The following is a 17,185-nucleotide window of genomic DNA, read 5'->3' on the forward strand; positions in this document are numbered from 1 at the left end:
CTCAAACATGGGGCCATCTCCATGATGGAGATGAACTTCCCCATCAACCTGCCTTTGGTACCAGGCAGAATTCTAAGAACGACCCCACTGACCTCCCCCCGGGTGCAGTCCCCTACTCTGGAGAGTGTGGGTGGACCCTGTCAACATGAGGAGACACCGCTCTTGTGAGTACATCACATTTTATGGCAAAGCTGAGATTTATAACTCCCCCGAGCCCTTTAAAAACAGTGTATTCTCCAGCTGGAGGCAGAGACCAGGTGAGGAGGCATGCAGGGGCCTCCAGAAGCCAAGTGTGGCCCCCTGGCTCACAGCCAGCAGCAAGCGGGACCTCAACCCAACAACCACAACAAACTGCGTTCTGCCAACCACCTGTAGGTTTGAAAAAAGATCCTGCCCAGGGCCTGTTGAAGAGTCCCAGGCTGCTGACATTGTGAGGTCAGTCCTGAGCACAGAACACAGGTGAGCCTGCACGGACTTCACCTATAGAGCTGTGAGTAATGAAATGAATTTTTCAAAGCTGCCACATTTACTGTAACTAATACACAACCCATGCCCAGTTTTAAAAGGAGAAAAGTACCCAAATGTAAAAACTATTTTCGTGAATTCAAATATAATCTCTTACCTTCTGAATCCAAACACCTTTCAAACTTCAAGGATAATTGATAGGTGTCATAACATCGAACTCGAGGTTTATATGTTCCTATAAAAAATTCGATGGGATGTAAAATCTAAAGGACATACTTTTTATTACCAATATCCTGCAGATATGTTGATTATACTTTTTGTTCAGAGGTTAAGTAGGATAATTATAAGTTTACCAAACAAAAAGAATTTAAAAGCGGCCCTCTCCAACATCCGAAGGGAAAAATGAGCAAAGGATATAAACAAGCAAGACACAGAAAATGAAATAGAAATAACTAATAAACTTCACAAATATTCTAACAAAGTAGGTTTTTAAAAACTAGTTTTTAATCTATCAAACGGTCAAGATGAGAAATTGGTTAATATCTGCATTTAGGTGGATATTCAAAAACAAATCTACTCTCATACTTTGATAACAAGCATGAAAGTGAAAGTTTGAAAGTGTTAGTTGCTCAGTCATGTCCAACTCTTTGCAATCCCATGGACTGTAGCCCACCAGGCTCCTCTGTCCATGGAATTCTCTAGGCAAGAATACTAGAGTGGGTTGCCACTCCCTTTTCAAGGGATCTTCCCAATTCAGGGATCGAACCTGGGTCTTCTGCACTGCAGGCATATTCTTTACTGTCTGAGCCAGCACGAAAGTGCAGTGACAAGTTTAAATTGTTACAAATTCTTTGAAGGACAATCTGGCAGTATTTGTAAAATATGTGATATTCTTACATCCTAAATCTTTTATTTCAATTTATACAAATTTATTCTACAGAAACACACCCATAAGTGTACCAAAGACATGAAGAATGTTAACTGAAGCATTATTTACAAATAGCCAAAAGATGAAAGCAAATTAAATGTCCACTGAGAGGGAAACGGTTATGTAAATGATGGTAAATCATTATATGACTTATAAAGAGGATAACAGGGACCTGTAACCACGGACATGGAAGCTATCAAAACACATTACGAAGTGAAATGCAGAGGGATACAGCGAGAGAGGTGAGCCCTGCAGGGTAGTGCTCGTAATAGTAATACGATCCGGCTTCTGTAAAGCTCGACTGTGTCGATGCTAGGCCTTGGCACAGAAAAACAATGGAGGAATAAGCACAGTGACACCTGGTATATTTCAATACAATCCTAGGGTCTTTCACATTTTCTCCTGTGTATTTCTATTACACTTTTCATAAGATTATCACATTTGCAATCAGGAAAAGACTGATTTTCAAAACCAGTAACAGGCTAATTACTTCACAACATTTCAGTGGGTTTTGTCATACATTGATATGAATCAGTCATAGAGTTACATGTATTGCCCATCCCGATCCCCCCTCCCACCTCCCTCTCCACCCGATTCCTCTGGGTCCTCCCAGTGCACCAGGCCCGAGCACTTGTCTCATGCATCCCACCTGGGCTGGTGATCTGTTTCACCATAGATAATATACATGCTGTTCTTTCGAAACATCCCACCCTCACCTTCTCCCACAGAGTTCAAAAGTATGTTCTGTACTTCTGTGTCTCTTTTTCTGTTTTGCATATAGGGTTATCATTACCATCTTTCTAAATTCCATATATATGTGTTAGTATGCTGTAATGTTCTTTATCTTTCTGGCTTACTTCACTCTGTATAATGGGCTCCAGTTTCATCCATCTCATTAGAACTGAGTCAAACAAATTCTTTTTAACGGCTGAGTAATATTCCATGGTGTATATGTACCACAGCTGAATATTTCTATGTTTAAAAATTTCTTAGCCATGCCCTACTGCATGTGGGAAATTAGTTCCCCAAGCTGGGATCACACTCATGCCCCATGCAGTGGAAGCACAGAGACTTAACCACTGGACCATCAGGCAAGTTCATAAACCAATGAGGATACTTCTTAAAAAAGTGATGAAGTAGTCCTATATTTTCTGACATGGATCAAAGCCCAAGATCTCACTTAAAAACAGCACATAGTATAGCATGGGCTTCCCAGGTGGCACCAGTGGTAAAGAACCCTCCTTCCAATGTAGGAGATGTGAGAGATGAGGTTTGATCCCTGGGTCAGGAAGATCCCCTCGAGTAGGAAATGGCAACCCACTCCAGTATCCTTGCCTGGCAAATCCCATGGACAAGGAGCCTGGGGGGCTCCAGACCACAAGGTCACAGAGTCAGACATGACTGGGTGACTGAGCACACACATTATAGTACCATATATCACATACATGCTCTCTACGTTATATATATGTTATACATAATCTACAATTGCAGTCTATATCCTGAACACAAAACTGGAGGCTAAAAAACATGGACAGTGTTAGTAATGAGACAAGCACTGACACAGAACAGAAGAGAACAGCATGTAGACGGATAAAAGTTCTGTCAAACAAGAAAGCGGTTGGTAAAGAGACACAGATCAATGTTAAGCCAAAAACAATTAAAAAAGTAAGTGGACAATATCTAGAATATGTGGAGCAAAAGCAGAACCAAAAACGGTTAAGTAATGTTGCTGTAAAGGACAATACCAGTTCCCTATATTTTATGGCTTTTTCTACTGATGAATTATTGTTAACATGAGGTCTAAGTAGCATAAGAAACACTAGTACTTGTAGAGGAAATCATTATGACAAAAATGAACTTTCCTGGAACTCTCACTCCTTGTTGGTGGGAGTATAAAATGATCTGACTACTCTGAAAAAATACCTAGCAGGTTCTCATCAAACTAAATACACACCTACCCTATGACCCAGCAATGTCCTTAAAACAGACTTGTATGGGATGGTTCATAATGTTTTATCAATAACAGCCAAAGAATGAAAATAGCCCAGATGTCCATCAGCTAAAGAATAAACAAAGTGTGGCATATTCCTTGAAGGAAATATCACTTGGTAACAGCAACCAAAAAAGAACTATTCACACATATAATGACATGAATGAATCTGAAATACGAAGTCCTAGGTGAAATAATTCTTGCACAAAAAGAATACACAGTACATGACTGCATTTATACAAAAGAGTCTATTAAAACAGGCTAAATTTGTCTGTGGGGAAAAAGTAAATCAGAGAGGTGGCTGGCTACACATGAGTTGGGGCAGGGACTGACTGTGAGGAGCATAACGGAATGTTCTGGGTGGAAGGAAAGTTCTGGATCTTGCTGGGGGTTTGGGCTACACAGGTATATACATTTGTCCAAACTCATCAAAATTATTTACTTATGCAAATTTTTTTAAAAAGCCATAAATAAATACTGAGCTCTAGTTAATGACATACACCTGAGGTATTTAGGGGTGAATGATACTAACATCTACAACTTACTCTGAAAAGCATCAAAACACAGGGTGGACTGATGGATGGCAGAGAGATGGATAGACAGGTGATAAAGCAAACACAGCAAACTACTGAAGCATTAAGGTGATATGTAAATGGCTGTTCACTGTACAATTTTTCCAGTATTTCTGTATGCTTGAAATTTTTTAATACTAAAATATTAGAATAATTCTCCCTTTCTCTCCAAAGCATTTCCTGTTATGAAACATATGTTAAATTATAACAAAAACGATGCTTACCTGTTGCTAAAATATACTGCCCATCTTTTGATACCTTAATAGTGGTACAAACAGTAGGCATTTCGAAATCCTGAATAAGTTCAATTCTCCTACGGACATCTGCGAAGAAAGAAAATACATAACTGGTTTAATAGCCATGTGCTTATTCTGTGTCACAGGAAGACAGAGAATTCAAAGCAGTCCCTATAAACAACCACCCAGTACCTCCCAGCCTTGAGAAGGCACCAACATAGCCCCACTACACAGCAAGATTTTCTCTCGGCTCCTGCCTTATTTTTCTAAACCATTTTATTTGTACTTTTCAAAAAGCAAAGAGTATCACCGTTAATAGGGGGGAAAATGTCCGTAATAGTGCATCAAGCATCCAGTTTCAAGCCCTGGATTAAGGGAGGCAGAATAAACATTAAACCACTACTGTTATTCAATCATGGATCATGGCTAAATAATAAGCTTAAACCTTTAAAATCTTTAAAAATTTATATAAGAAACTGGTACCAAGCTGCCTTTTGCCTCTCCTTGGCAGCACTGATCTGCAGCCAAGAGGACTCAGGCTAGAGAAGACTTACAGCAATCTTAATCTCTCTGGGTTAAAACACTAAGACGGATTCTTAAAAACGGGTTCCCTAACACAAGGGGGTGTGGCTTCTGGCTGGCTGCTATATGCGCCCTCTGCAAGGACCGAGTGTGACTGTCCGGCCCCTCATTGCCTCGGTCACTAAACCTGAACATAAGATTCGAACCAGCTAAGGAGGAGTGGGCCACACAGCTTGGAAGACAGGGATAGTTTTGAGATGGGTTAGAAAGTAGTCAGTGAACTACTTTTTTCCTCTAAATGATCTGAGTCTGTTTGCTTACACACTTGAACACTGGAGTGGCAAAGAGAAAAACAGAAGAAATCAGAATCAGTAAGCATTGTGAAAGCAGCAATATCTTCTTTCCTTTGATTTAAAGTTTTAATTTTCTAATTTTTAAAAAATTATTTATCATTTTTGTTTGCACTGGGTCTTCCTTGCTGAGCACAGGTTTTCTATAGTTGTGGCGAGAGAGGGCTACTCCCTAGGTGCAGTGTGTAGGCTTCTCATTGCTGTGACTTCTCTTGTGGAGCACGGGTTCTAGGTGCATATGCTCAAGAGTTGTGGCGAAGGGGCTTAGTTGCTCCACTGCATGTGTGATCTTCCTGAACCAGAGATCGAACCCACGTCCTCTGCATTACAAGGCAGATTCTTAACCACTAGACCACCAGAGAGGTCCTTAATTTTCTAATTTTACAGATACTATATAAAGCCTACTTTTCCAAGATACTTGCTTTGAGGTATTTATCTCATATCCAGAAACCCCTTCATTATCTTAGGTCTTTGATTTGAAGAAAATAACTTGAACAAAATATATGGAAAGTTAATCATTTTTCATACATGACAAGTTGTAACAGAAAATTTAATCAAAGTCTGTCTGAAATGATTTAAGTTAAAAACTGATCTTACAAGCCTATCTTTCCTGCTGTCTTAACTTAAAAGAATCAAAATCTTCTACAATGACCTTTCAGGGTTCATGTTTATATGTCCTGTATATAAAATTACTTTGTTTAGAAAGAAAAGGTTCAACAACTCTGTATCTCAAAAACTGACAGATGGATTTAACAAACAGAAAAAGATTTTAATACGCTGGAAAATAAAGCGATTATGGAACCGTTAGGACAGCTAGTCCTTCTAGGATTGCTTCAGTGGGTATGGCAAGACTGTAAGGCCCCGGCTAGTCCATTACCTGAGTCATTTCTCAGCATTATTTATGCAGCTGGGGAGCTTTACGAGTGAGTCTCCTCTAGACAAAGAGCCAGCAGGCTTACTGCTTGCTTTAAAGGCGGTGGACCCCTATGTTCAGTGCTCCTTAGCTGCAGCACAAACCTCCTGCATGCAGAGCACCCATCTGGGCCACCCTGAGTGCCCCCATGGGACTTTGGGCAGGGAAGTGACCGAAGAACGCTGGTGTTCACGTTATTTGCTGTGCCACACGACTCATGGGGTCCTTGTCTCTGACCCAGGAGTCTTATGACTTCTGCCATCATCCATGAAACAGTAAGAGGCTAACTGACTGCCATGTGAGTAGGTGAAAATCAAACCCCATGCCCATAGGACTGTATTTACCACAACAAGTTTACTTCAGAGGGAAAAGGCAAGAATGTTTATTTCCCACTGCACGAATCCCACTGTGCTTTTGTGAACGTTCACTTAAATATAACAATAAGTGAGTAAAAGCATTATAACATGGATCACAAATGTGGCTGAAATGAAAAAAAATTATACTCACCGACATCTTTCTTCTGAAGTGCCCTCTTCTTCCTGTCAGAAAGCCACTTAAAGGAAATGAAGAGACTTCATTTTAAAACACATTTACATGAATTGTCTCTCTGCTTACAAAAAATAATACATGCTCATATAAAAAACTGGAACCTTAAAGGATTATGTAACAGAGAAAAGGAAAACACTCTGTAGTCCTAACCCTACTGTTACATCCTGGCATAATGGATTTTTTTCTGGTATGCATTTTCCTTTACTAGACAATAAATTTTAAGGACTACCATATTTTACACAAGAGAAAACTAGTTTATCTAATCAACCTAAGGGAAAGCAGTAAGCCTCAAACATTATGGGTTACAAATAACATATGGAACCACTTGAAGTGAAATTTCAAAAAGCAAAACATTAAATGGAGACACTATCTCAAATAAACATTTTTACAAAATATAAAACTAGATAAATAGCTGAGACTTGATAATAAAGAAGTGATACTCTTAAAAGTCATATTCACAGACACCACATTTAGTTCTGTAATTACTGTACCTTATTTTAGCTAGCAATATAATCTCATTGCATGAAAAGGTTCAATGATGAAACACTAATAAAGTACAATTACCTTAAAGCAGTGGTTTTTAACCAGGGGCAATTTTGCCTCCAAAGGGCATCTGGCAATTCTTAAAGCATATTTGGTAGCACAATGGGGTGGGGTGGGCACTCCTGGCATCTAGTGGGTAGAGGTTAGGGATGCTGCCAAACCTCCTACAACGCACAGGACAGCCTGTACGCTAAGCACTGCCCCTCCCAAAGTGTCAATAATCATGAGGTTAAGAAAACATATGCTCAAGAAATCAAAGAAAACCAAGAGAAAGAGTAATAGATATCATTTCTAAAAGCACAAACCCAACGTACAGCTCATGTTAGACATTACAATCTTTAGGGCTCTTTGGTCACACAGACCCACCCCTAAAGAGCCTCACTGTGATGTGTGATACCTGAGGAAGGGTGGACACTGGAACACGTGTCACTCTTTGAAGGGCTTGACTCCAAGCCAGAGTTCTCCTCCTGCCTTTGTCTTCAGAACACTGATTTGTGGGTTTATACTAGTCTTTGTGATTATATTGTTCTGATTTCATTTGAGGCAATAATGCTTCAACTAAAGGTGATGTTAAACTTTATTTCTGGGCACTCGATATGTTCTTTTACATCAAACTAACACAAGCAAAGGGCTTCCCTGGTGGCTCAGTGGTAAAGAATCCACCGCCAATGCAAGAGACTTGGGTTTGATCCCTGGGTTGGGAAGATCCCCTGCAGGAGGAAATGGCAACCCATTCCAATATTCTTGCCTGGAAAATCCCATGGACAGAAGAGACTGGTGGGCTGTAGTCCACAGGGTTGCGAAGAGTTAGAAACAACTGAACAACTAAAGAACAACAAAAGACAAGCAAAACAGAGGTATATTACCAGGGCTTCTCCTTTAATAGGGCATTCAATTTCCTCTTCTCAGAAGTTATGCTCAAGAAGAGGCCACTTCACTCAACAGCTCGTCTCATACATCATGAAAAGTGAAAGTGAAGGTCTCTCAGTTGTGTCTGACTCTTTGTGACTATACAGCCCATAATACTGGAGTGGGTAGCCTTTCCCTTCTCCAGAGGATCTTCCCAACCCAGGTCTCCCACATTGCAGGCAGATTCTTTACCTGGTGACTTCCCTGAGTCACCAGGGAAGCCCAAGAATACCGAAGTGGGTAGCCTATCCCTTCTCTAGCAGATCTTCCCGTCCCAGGAATCAAACAGGGGTCTCCTGCATTGCAGGCGGATTCTTTACCAATGGAGCTATGAGGGAAGCCCAATGCTATAATTCCCATGCTATGAGGGATGTTCATACATCATGACCACGGAGCAAAGAGGAAGGGATGGAGACTGCCTTCTAAATGGGAGCCTGGGACCTTAAAAGGGCCAGAAATTCTGTACCACAGTGATGACAGGAAGGAAAAACAATTCATGCTGGAGTTTCTGTACAAACTGACAGCACTCCAGGACAGCACACTAGACAAGAGTCTGTCCTGCACACTAGTACAGGAATGAATCAGTCTAAGTTTTAAAAGTTCACCAAAGACCTGAAAGTTGTCACTGATTCCAGGCATCCTCTTTGCGTTCTATAAAAATCACTGCTAATAGAGAATGGCACTTTACCAGTGCCAAATAATTTAACTTGAAACCCAGCAAAAGAGCTCCAGAGATGCTGATAACCTAAATCTCCCACTGGACAGGCACCCTGCCATCATTAGGGAGAGAAAAAAAGAACCTAGTGGATCTTACATTTAAAGTAGGTAAAGCAAAATAGGCAATTTGTTGATAAGTCAGATTTACTTTAAAAGAAGATTCAGAGATTCCCATGGCAGGATACACATACCTGTTTACTCAACATTTCCATCTGAAATGTTTATTAGAACGTCAAAACTTCAATATCAAGAAATAAAATTTTGATCTCTTTTGCCCACTACTTTCCCCTTGACCCACAATGTGCTCAATTCTCCATTTCAACTATCAGCAACATGGTGTCCCCAGTCATTCAGATCCAAACCCTAAGAGTTCTCTCTGGATTCTTTCCTTCCTTTCACCTCAAGTCCCTACAGCTATTCAACACACTAGCAAGCGCCACTAGCCTATCTCCAAAACGCCTCCTTTATTCCACCAAATCTTAGTATCTCCTTTGCTACCATCCTAGCCCAAGCATCAGTCTCTCAGTTGGACCATCTAACTCATCCCCACTCTCTCCCCAGCTGCAGTAATCTGACGTGGAGTAGCCAGTTTGAAACTCAACAACAGCTTCCAATAGCATTAAGAATAAAGCCCTAACTTTCTACCTGAGCCTACAAGGCCCATCTCTTCAGTCTCATCTGCCCCCACTCTCCCACCTCACTGAGCATTCCACAGCCACCACCGTGGTGCTTCTGTGTCTCCAACGTGCCAAGTGCATTCCATTGTGGGTCACTGATACCTGTTCTCTCAGCACAAAAAAACTCTTCCTTTCCCCTTATCTTCACAAGACTTCATCCTTTTCATCATTCAAGTTTCTGCTCAAAGGTTGCCTCTTGTAGAGAAGACTGCCCTCAAGGCTTTAATCCAAACCACTTTCTCTGAACACTTCATTCACAAGAGCTCTCTTATAGACACTCAGCACTCAAAGCATTTATCGGTATCTGAAGTTGTTCTATTTGCTTACTTATTACCCTTTTCTCCAACAGGAAACCATATCTGACCAGTTCATCACGTATCCCAACACTTAGCTCAGGGCTGCCTGCACGTACTCACGTCCCAGGAGATGCACGGAGAAAAAGAACAAACTGAGAGGGATCGTGCTGTGTGACAGCTGGAGAAGGAATTATTTAATGTGAACTCTGAGAAGAAACTCAACGCTGGCTCCAAACCTTTTAGGGTCAGACACAAGAAAAAGCTACATTTATTCTGATTTCCAAGGGCAGAACTCAGACCAACAGCAGCATGTAGGAAGGGCCATGTTTTAAAAACAACTGTCTAACAAGTAGTCTCAAGTGGGAAAGAGCTTCTGCCAAAAGTTTCTTCTCACTGGTAGTGCTTCCACAGTGACTTGACCATCACTCTTAAGAAATAACACCGAAGCATCAGAGCCTAGGTGTGTGACCCCTGGACAAGTCACCTTTCCCCTCCCTGGAACTTTGCCTATTTCTAACATGAAAAGATTGGATGAGAACTGCTAACTTTCCAAGCCCCTTCCAGTTTTGACGTCCAAAGACTCAGTGATATCAAGTTAACTTCAGCAAGGTCCAAAAATACCGTCCATGTCATAAATTCTGCAGCGGCAAAGCCTGCATTTTCCTTCACTGCTGTATTTCTAGAACTTGGCATATAACAGAAATTCAATGAACAGCTGAAAAAAGTGAAAGTGTTAGTGGCTCAGTCCTATCAGCTCTTTTGCGACCCCAGGAACTGTAGCCCACCAGGTTCCTCAGTCCGAGGGATTCTCCAGACAACAACACTGGAGTGGGTTGCCCTTCCCTTCTCTAGCAGATCTTCAGGACCCAGGGAACAAACCTGGATCTCCCCATTGTAGGCATATTCTTTACTACCGTCTGAGCCACCAGGGGAGCTGATGAGGGGGCATTTAAACGGGGGAGAAATATCTGTCAACCAACCTGTCCACGTTTTCCTCCTTGGTTGTAGCAGCAGCTATGAATATCCATACAAGTCCAAAGCGATACTTCCTCTGTCTAGAGAACTTTCCCCCAAAAGAATTCAAGAAAAACTCATCTATCCTGATTACCCCGAGGCCCAATTTCCAGCGCGGGGACAGCACGGTCGTCGTCTCCCAGCACCGACCGGCCTCCCCAGGTACCATCCCTCACCTCTGGGCCTCCCCGGTCTGGGGCCGGCCGGGGCCCAGCAGAAACTGCCAGGGACAGGGCGGAGGAAAGAGGGGCCTCCCGCGAGGAGGAGGACCCGACCTGACTCACCTCGGGAAGGGACTTGCCGCAGCTGAGACTGTAAATCTTCACCTCGTTGAGGCTGGAGACCTGCATGGCGGCGCCGAGGAGGCAACAATCCCGGTTCCTGTCCGGGACCCTCTCCCAGCGGCGCAAGCGAGCGTCAAAAACTTAAGAAAGCCTCCCCGAGCGCCTGAGCAGCGTGAGGCGCTGGCGCCCGCGCCGGCGCTCGGTGATTACGCACTTCCAGGTGCCGGTGGGGGAAGGGAAAAAAATGGCCGACCCCGGAAGTGACGGAATTAGGGAAGAGGATCCGATGAGGCTTTAGGAGAGAAGGCAGCGTCCTGGGAGCCATGTGAAGATGGGCAGAGCCGGAACCGCTCTCCCTCCTCAAGGCAGGGAGACGCAGGAAGCTCTTAGGGTCCCTGCCCGGGCCGAAGCGTCGAGGTACCCCGGAGGGCGTGGCTGGCCGGGCTGACTGGAAGCCTTGTGGGGGAGGGGGTCCCAGTCAATGAAGCCAGGTGGAGGAGACCTGTGAGCTAACGCGGAGTGGAAGTAAAGTTCCGTTCTCACTGGTGTTTCTGCACTCTTCCCATAAAAAATAAATGCTTTTGGAGATAGAGGTATTAAAAAAAAAAATTTGGGGGGACTGCTCCTACGATCCTGGGCTTCCTCTTCAGGTGGTACGGGTTCAATCCCTGCTCGGGGAACTACGGTCCCGCGTGTTGCATGGAGTGGCCAAAGATGAAAATTAAATAACTAAATGAAGGTTTTTTTCCCCCATAAGTATTTATCATTTGGCTGCAATCAGTTTTCTGTGCTGCATGTGATTTCTGTAGTTGTGGGGGTTGGATGGGTGTGGCGCGTTTTTGTGATGCTTGGGCTTCACTGCGATGCTTAATGTAAGTGCGGTGTCTTCTTTTGTGAAGCTCTGGGCTTGCAGGCTCAGTGGTTGCGGCCAACGGGTGTGCTTGGCTGCTCAGCAGCATGTGGGATCTTCCCAGATCCCTGACTGTGAAGTCGTTCAGTCGTGTCCGACTCTTTGCGACCCCATGGACTGTAGCCTACTAGGCTCCTCTGTCCGTGGGATTTTCCAGGCAAAGATACTAGAGTGGGTTGCCATTTCCTTCTCCAGGGGATTTTCCCAACCCAGGGATTGAACCCGGGTCTCCCGAATTGCAGGCAGATGCTTTTACCATCTGAGCCACCAGAGAAGGCCCCTGATGGAACCCTGCATTGGAAGGCGGATTGCTATCCACCGCAGGCACCGGGAAAGTCCCTTCATCTGGATTTGGCATTCGTCCATAGAAGAGTCCCCCCCCCCACCCGTGGGGACTTCCCTGGTGGTCCAGTGGCTAAGGCTCCATGCCCCCAATACAGGGTGCCTGGGGTTCGATCCCTGGTCAGGGTAGTAGATCCCACATGCTGCAACTAATACCCAACACAGTCAAAGAAATAAATAAAAACAAATATTATTAAAAAGAAAAAAAAATTCGCCACCCCAATATGTCTCTTTGGCACGTGCATTATTTCCATCTGAAAACAATCACAGCCCAAAAGACATGGGAAGAGGCTTTTGACCTTCCCCTTCTCTGTCTAGCAGAATGTAGCCAGAGGACCTGTTCTAGGAAGGGAGCTGTCACCAGAGATAACTATAGTATGAACTAGGTGTGGTGGACAGGGAAGAACCTAGCAAAGTCTGTTAAAATTCTTCTTGGTGTCCCATTGTCTCTGAAGTACCCAGCAAGCATTTATTTGTTTAGCAACATTTGCTTTTTAATCTCCATGTCAGTTGCCTTCCTCACCTTTGAAGTCTCAAACCATCACCCAAAACAATTTTTTGTCTTTAGCTAACGATGGTATTTGGACCTCCCAGGTGGCTCAGTGGTAAAGAATCCACCTGCCAATGTAGGAGACTTGGCTTCAGTCCCTAGGTCAGGAAGATCCTCTGGAGTAGGAAATGGCAACCCACTCCAGTGTTCTTTTTGCCTTTTCATACTATTCATTCAGGAGGAGAAGGAGGTGACAGGGAATGAAATGGTTGGATTGCATCACCAACTCAGTGGACTTGAGTTTGAGCAGACTCTGCGAGATAGTGAAGGACAGGGAGATCTGGTGTGTTGCATTCCATGGGGTCACAGAGAGTCAGACACGACTTAGCGACTGAACAACAACAAGCAGTATTCTTGCCTGGAAAATTACATGGACAGAGGAGCTTGGTGTGTTACCGTCCATGGAGTCCCAAAGAATTGGACAGGACTTAGCAACTAAGCCACAGCAGCAGTGAGGGTATTTAAGGTGAGGGTTTCTACCGTTTTGGTGCATTGAATAACTGAGTAGTTTCCCTGAGTCTCTCCCGTGTATTCGTGTTAGTACACTTTTATTTGATTTTTCTCGTATTAATCTGTCTGATGTCAGTTTAATTCTTTTTTTTTTTTATTTTATTTTATTTTATTTTATTTATTTATTTATTTTTTTTTAATTTTTTTTATTTTTCAGTCAGTTTAATTCTTAAGCCAGCCAAAGAAAACTAGAAGGGTAGAGAAAGATTTTTTTCCTTCCTGGCAATTCCACTAAATAAGGATATATTTTTTTAAAAATGTACTAAGAAAAAAAAGGAAAAGTGATCAGGAATGAAGTGGATTTGAACCTGATATCTTATGAGACGGGTGTGTGGCGGTATTGACAGTCACAGCCCCTCACTTACATATCGTTTTCAGAAGGTTCACAACCTTTCTCTGCTGATCATCCAGTTACTTAGAGACCTAACTTTACTGTTGCCTAGATCTGAGGACTTAAGAATTCTCGGAGTAGAATATTTTTCTCATTCTCCTATGCTTTCACTGTACTGAATAAACGCCTTTTTTAGTAGATTTTTATTACCAAAATACACAAAATCCTACAAATAATAAATAATGAACGTGAATGCCGTGCTATGCTAGATGCCTGTTCTTGGCAGTTTCCTTCAGGCACTGTTTTCCTTTTAAGTCACAATCTCTCAAGGCTAATTAAAATGTCATTTTTAAAATAAAGCCCATAAAACTTCCTTTCTTTAATTAAACTTGGGATGGTCTCCTTTTTAAAAATTAAAAAATTCATTTCTAAACAATTTTTAAAGGTTACTATGAATTATTGACTTTTACAATTATTTGTAGTTTACTGTTATTACAAAATATTGGTTATATTCCCTATGTTATAAATATATCCTTGTGCCTATCTTACACCCAATGGTTTGTACCTCCCACTCGCCCACCCCTTTATTGTCCCTCTAACTGATAACCACTAGTTTGTTCTCTCTCTCTGCTTCTTTTGTTACATTCTTTTGTTACAGCTAGTTTGCTGTAGTTTTTAGAATAAACATAATACATATATAAGCAATATCATACATACTTATCTTTCTCTGACTGATTTATTTCACTTAGCATAATGCCCCGCAAGTTCTTCCATGTTGCTGCATATGGCAAGATTTCATTCTTGTGACTGAATAGTTTTCCACTGTACGTGTTGATGGACATACACACACACACAGAATTTATCTGTTGATGAACCCTTAGGTTTTTTCCATGTGGTGTAGAGTCCTTTTGAATGTGTTCTTCACCCTGTTGTTTTCTTTCTCCCTCATTTATCATATTATAGGGATTTTGTTTTATGTATTTAGAAGTATAATAGTGTATTGAACTCATATATGTAAAACCAAGTTTCAACAATTCACACATGAACCATCATGTTTCAGCTACACCCTCACCACTTCCTCATCCTTGGATTATTTTGAAAGATTTGAAGTCAGTCCATGACAATTACTTCTGTGGGTTGTAACGTACTTGTCTGACCACCCCTTCCATCTAGATGTGATGACAAGTCTGGGCCTTAATTCATCTCTTGGTTTCCTGGGCCTACCCCAGTGCCTGGCACATAGCACACTCTCAGTTAAGATTTCTTGATTAAAAAAAAGTATCAATTAATCACTCTCATCCTGACCCAAAGTCCTAGTTATTTGTTACCTACGTTTTGGCCTTTGGAATATTGAAAACAGCACAGCTCTCTGACAGATGATGGTTGTTCCAAACATGCCCAGTTATACACCTTGTCTCTCCAACAAGAAATGTCATAGCTTAGAGTCAGGAAACACACTTGAAGGAATGCAGTGTTCTCCGCCAGGTAGAACAAGGTGTTCTCCGTCCTCGGTGCCAGGATGGCGCCCTCCCCGCAGTCACTGGCCTGAGGGGTCAATCCAGTGTTTTATAGAGTTATTTTCCCCTGAGGATGGAACTACAGAGCAGGTGCTGCTTCTCAGGTGTTTCTAGTTTCATCCCTAACACAAATATTCAGGCGTTAGATTAGGATGAACTTGAATGCGGTGCTTTATTCAATACCTATCCTTGGAGCTAAGAGCACAGACTTTAAAGCCACACTGCCTGGATCCAAATTCTGGCTCTACCACTGGCTACCTGGATAGAGACTGGCGAGAACAAGTTTTGTAATCTCTATGCCTCTGTTTCCTCATTTGAACAATGAGGATAATTATAGAACCTACCTCAGAGGGCTTGACGTAAAGATAAAATGACTGCATGCCATAAATCATTGAGTCCAGGATATCTATTACTTTGAAATCAGGATGTGTCTTGTGTGTCAAGAATATTTAATTGACAGTAATTTTTCTTCTAATAGTACATGGGATAATGGTGCATCTTATAGTTAATGAGCTTCTAGATTCAATAAAATACATATGGGGCACTTAGAACAGTTCCTGACATAGTAAGCACTGTGCACTAGTTGTTGTTATTAATGCTGGGGAACCAAAACATTAAAAACAGTTTAAGAAAAAAAAAAATCAAGTTGTAGACTCGAAATAACCTTAAATGCTGTGTTATTAGTTGCCATTCCAGAAACCTTCAAGCAGCCTTCAAGATCCCTCTCCTAATTTCTTACTTCCACAGCCCATTAATCTCCAAATCTTTTTGATTCTACCTTTCAGATGTCGAATTCATTCTTCTGTGTTCCCAGTGTTAGACACGATCAAATCTCATCCTCTCCCACCTGGCCCAACAAAATCCTTTTGTTCTGATCTTTGTTCCTCAAATGTGTCTCTCACAGGAGACAAAGTCATGTCTCTAATAGGCAAACCCAATCACATTAACACTCCAACTCAAAGCATTTTAGCTCTCCCCAAACCTAGAAGAACACATCTGAACAACCGGCTGCCCCCTTCTGACTTTCCCAGCCACTGCACTGGTGTTGGCCCCTCCCCCGCACCTCTCTCACCCGCACCCTCACTCCCTAGACTCTCCGAGCTGAAATACATGCAGCTTGAAAAATATGAGACTCCCAAATGGGACTGACACATATACACTATTGATACGATGGATGAGATAGACAACTGACTGGAGCCTACTCTTGAGCACAAGGGACTTTACTCATTGCTCTCTGGTGACCTAAAAGGGAAGGAAATCCAAGAAAGGGAGAATATATGTATACGTATAGCCAACTCAATGGCATCGCCAACTCAATAGAGATGAGTTTGAGTAAACTCCGGGAGTTGGTGACAGACAGGGAGGCCTGGCATGCTGCAGTCCATGGGATCACAAAGAGTCAGACACGACCGAGCGACTGAACTGAAGTGAACTGATAGCCAATTCGCTTTGTTGTACAGTAGAAATCAACACTGCAAAGCAGCTGAACTCCAATAAAAAGTAAAAGTAGAAAAATGCAAGACCTTCTCTCACGACTCCTTCAAGTCTTTGCACCTGCTCTTCTGACTACTTTCACCGCCCCCCCCCCCCCCCGCCCGTGTACATCAGTAACTCCCACTCAATATCCTTCATCTCCAGGAGACTTTAAATAACTTAGATTCTCATCATGCATTACATGTAACCTCACTGCAGTGTTTTTTGAACTAGGGCTTACAGATGTATTTATAAAATAGCATCTCGGGGTTTTTTTTTTTTTCTTTTTTTTTTCAACAGTAACCTTTTAAACAGTTGATATAAGCATATCTGATTCTTTGGTTGGCATCGTCTGAAAAGTACTACTGTTCATACCATCACCAAGTTTGCATTTAAGTTTACAGTTCACTGGTTCCACGTGCCACTGCTTTTATTGTCTCAGTTCAGTGGTTGGAAGGAGAGGTGATAGTGTGAAAAAATACAGTAGGGGCAAGTCTGAGCCTACTGAAAACCCAATGATGTCATGGCCCGCTGTGTGAAATAAGTTTTTTGCAGTTGATCAAATCGATAACAGTGGTGGAAAGAAG

The 17,185-nt window shown here is 42.3% G+C and overlaps 1 protein-coding gene across 1 annotated transcript in view; it reads right to left on the reverse strand.

The window, feature by feature from the left end:
* The window catches only part of NOL10 (nucleolar protein 10), an 85,404-nt gene extending 74,243 nt beyond the window's left edge, over window positions 1-11,161 (reverse strand). The window contains exons 1-4 of the mRNA XM_065928589.1: window positions 10,966-11,161; window positions 6,484-6,529; window positions 4,180-4,278; window positions 623-700 (exon numbers count right to left, since the gene is read on the reverse strand). Coding sequence (XP_065784661.1) covers window positions 623-700; window positions 4,180-4,278; window positions 6,484-6,529; window positions 10,966-11,031 — 289 coding nt within the window. The 5' untranslated portion in view covers window positions 11,032-11,161. The remainder of the gene's footprint in view (window positions 1-622; window positions 701-4,179; window positions 4,279-6,483; window positions 6,530-10,965) is intronic.
* Window positions 11,162-17,185: the final 6,024 nt, after the last annotated feature.

This window comes from Muntiacus reevesi, chromosome 3 (genome assembly GCF_963930625.1).
Source record: "Muntiacus reevesi chromosome 3, mMunRee1.1, whole genome shotgun sequence".
Lineage (NCBI taxonomy): Eukaryota > Metazoa > Chordata > Mammalia > Artiodactyla > Cervidae > Muntiacus > Muntiacus reevesi.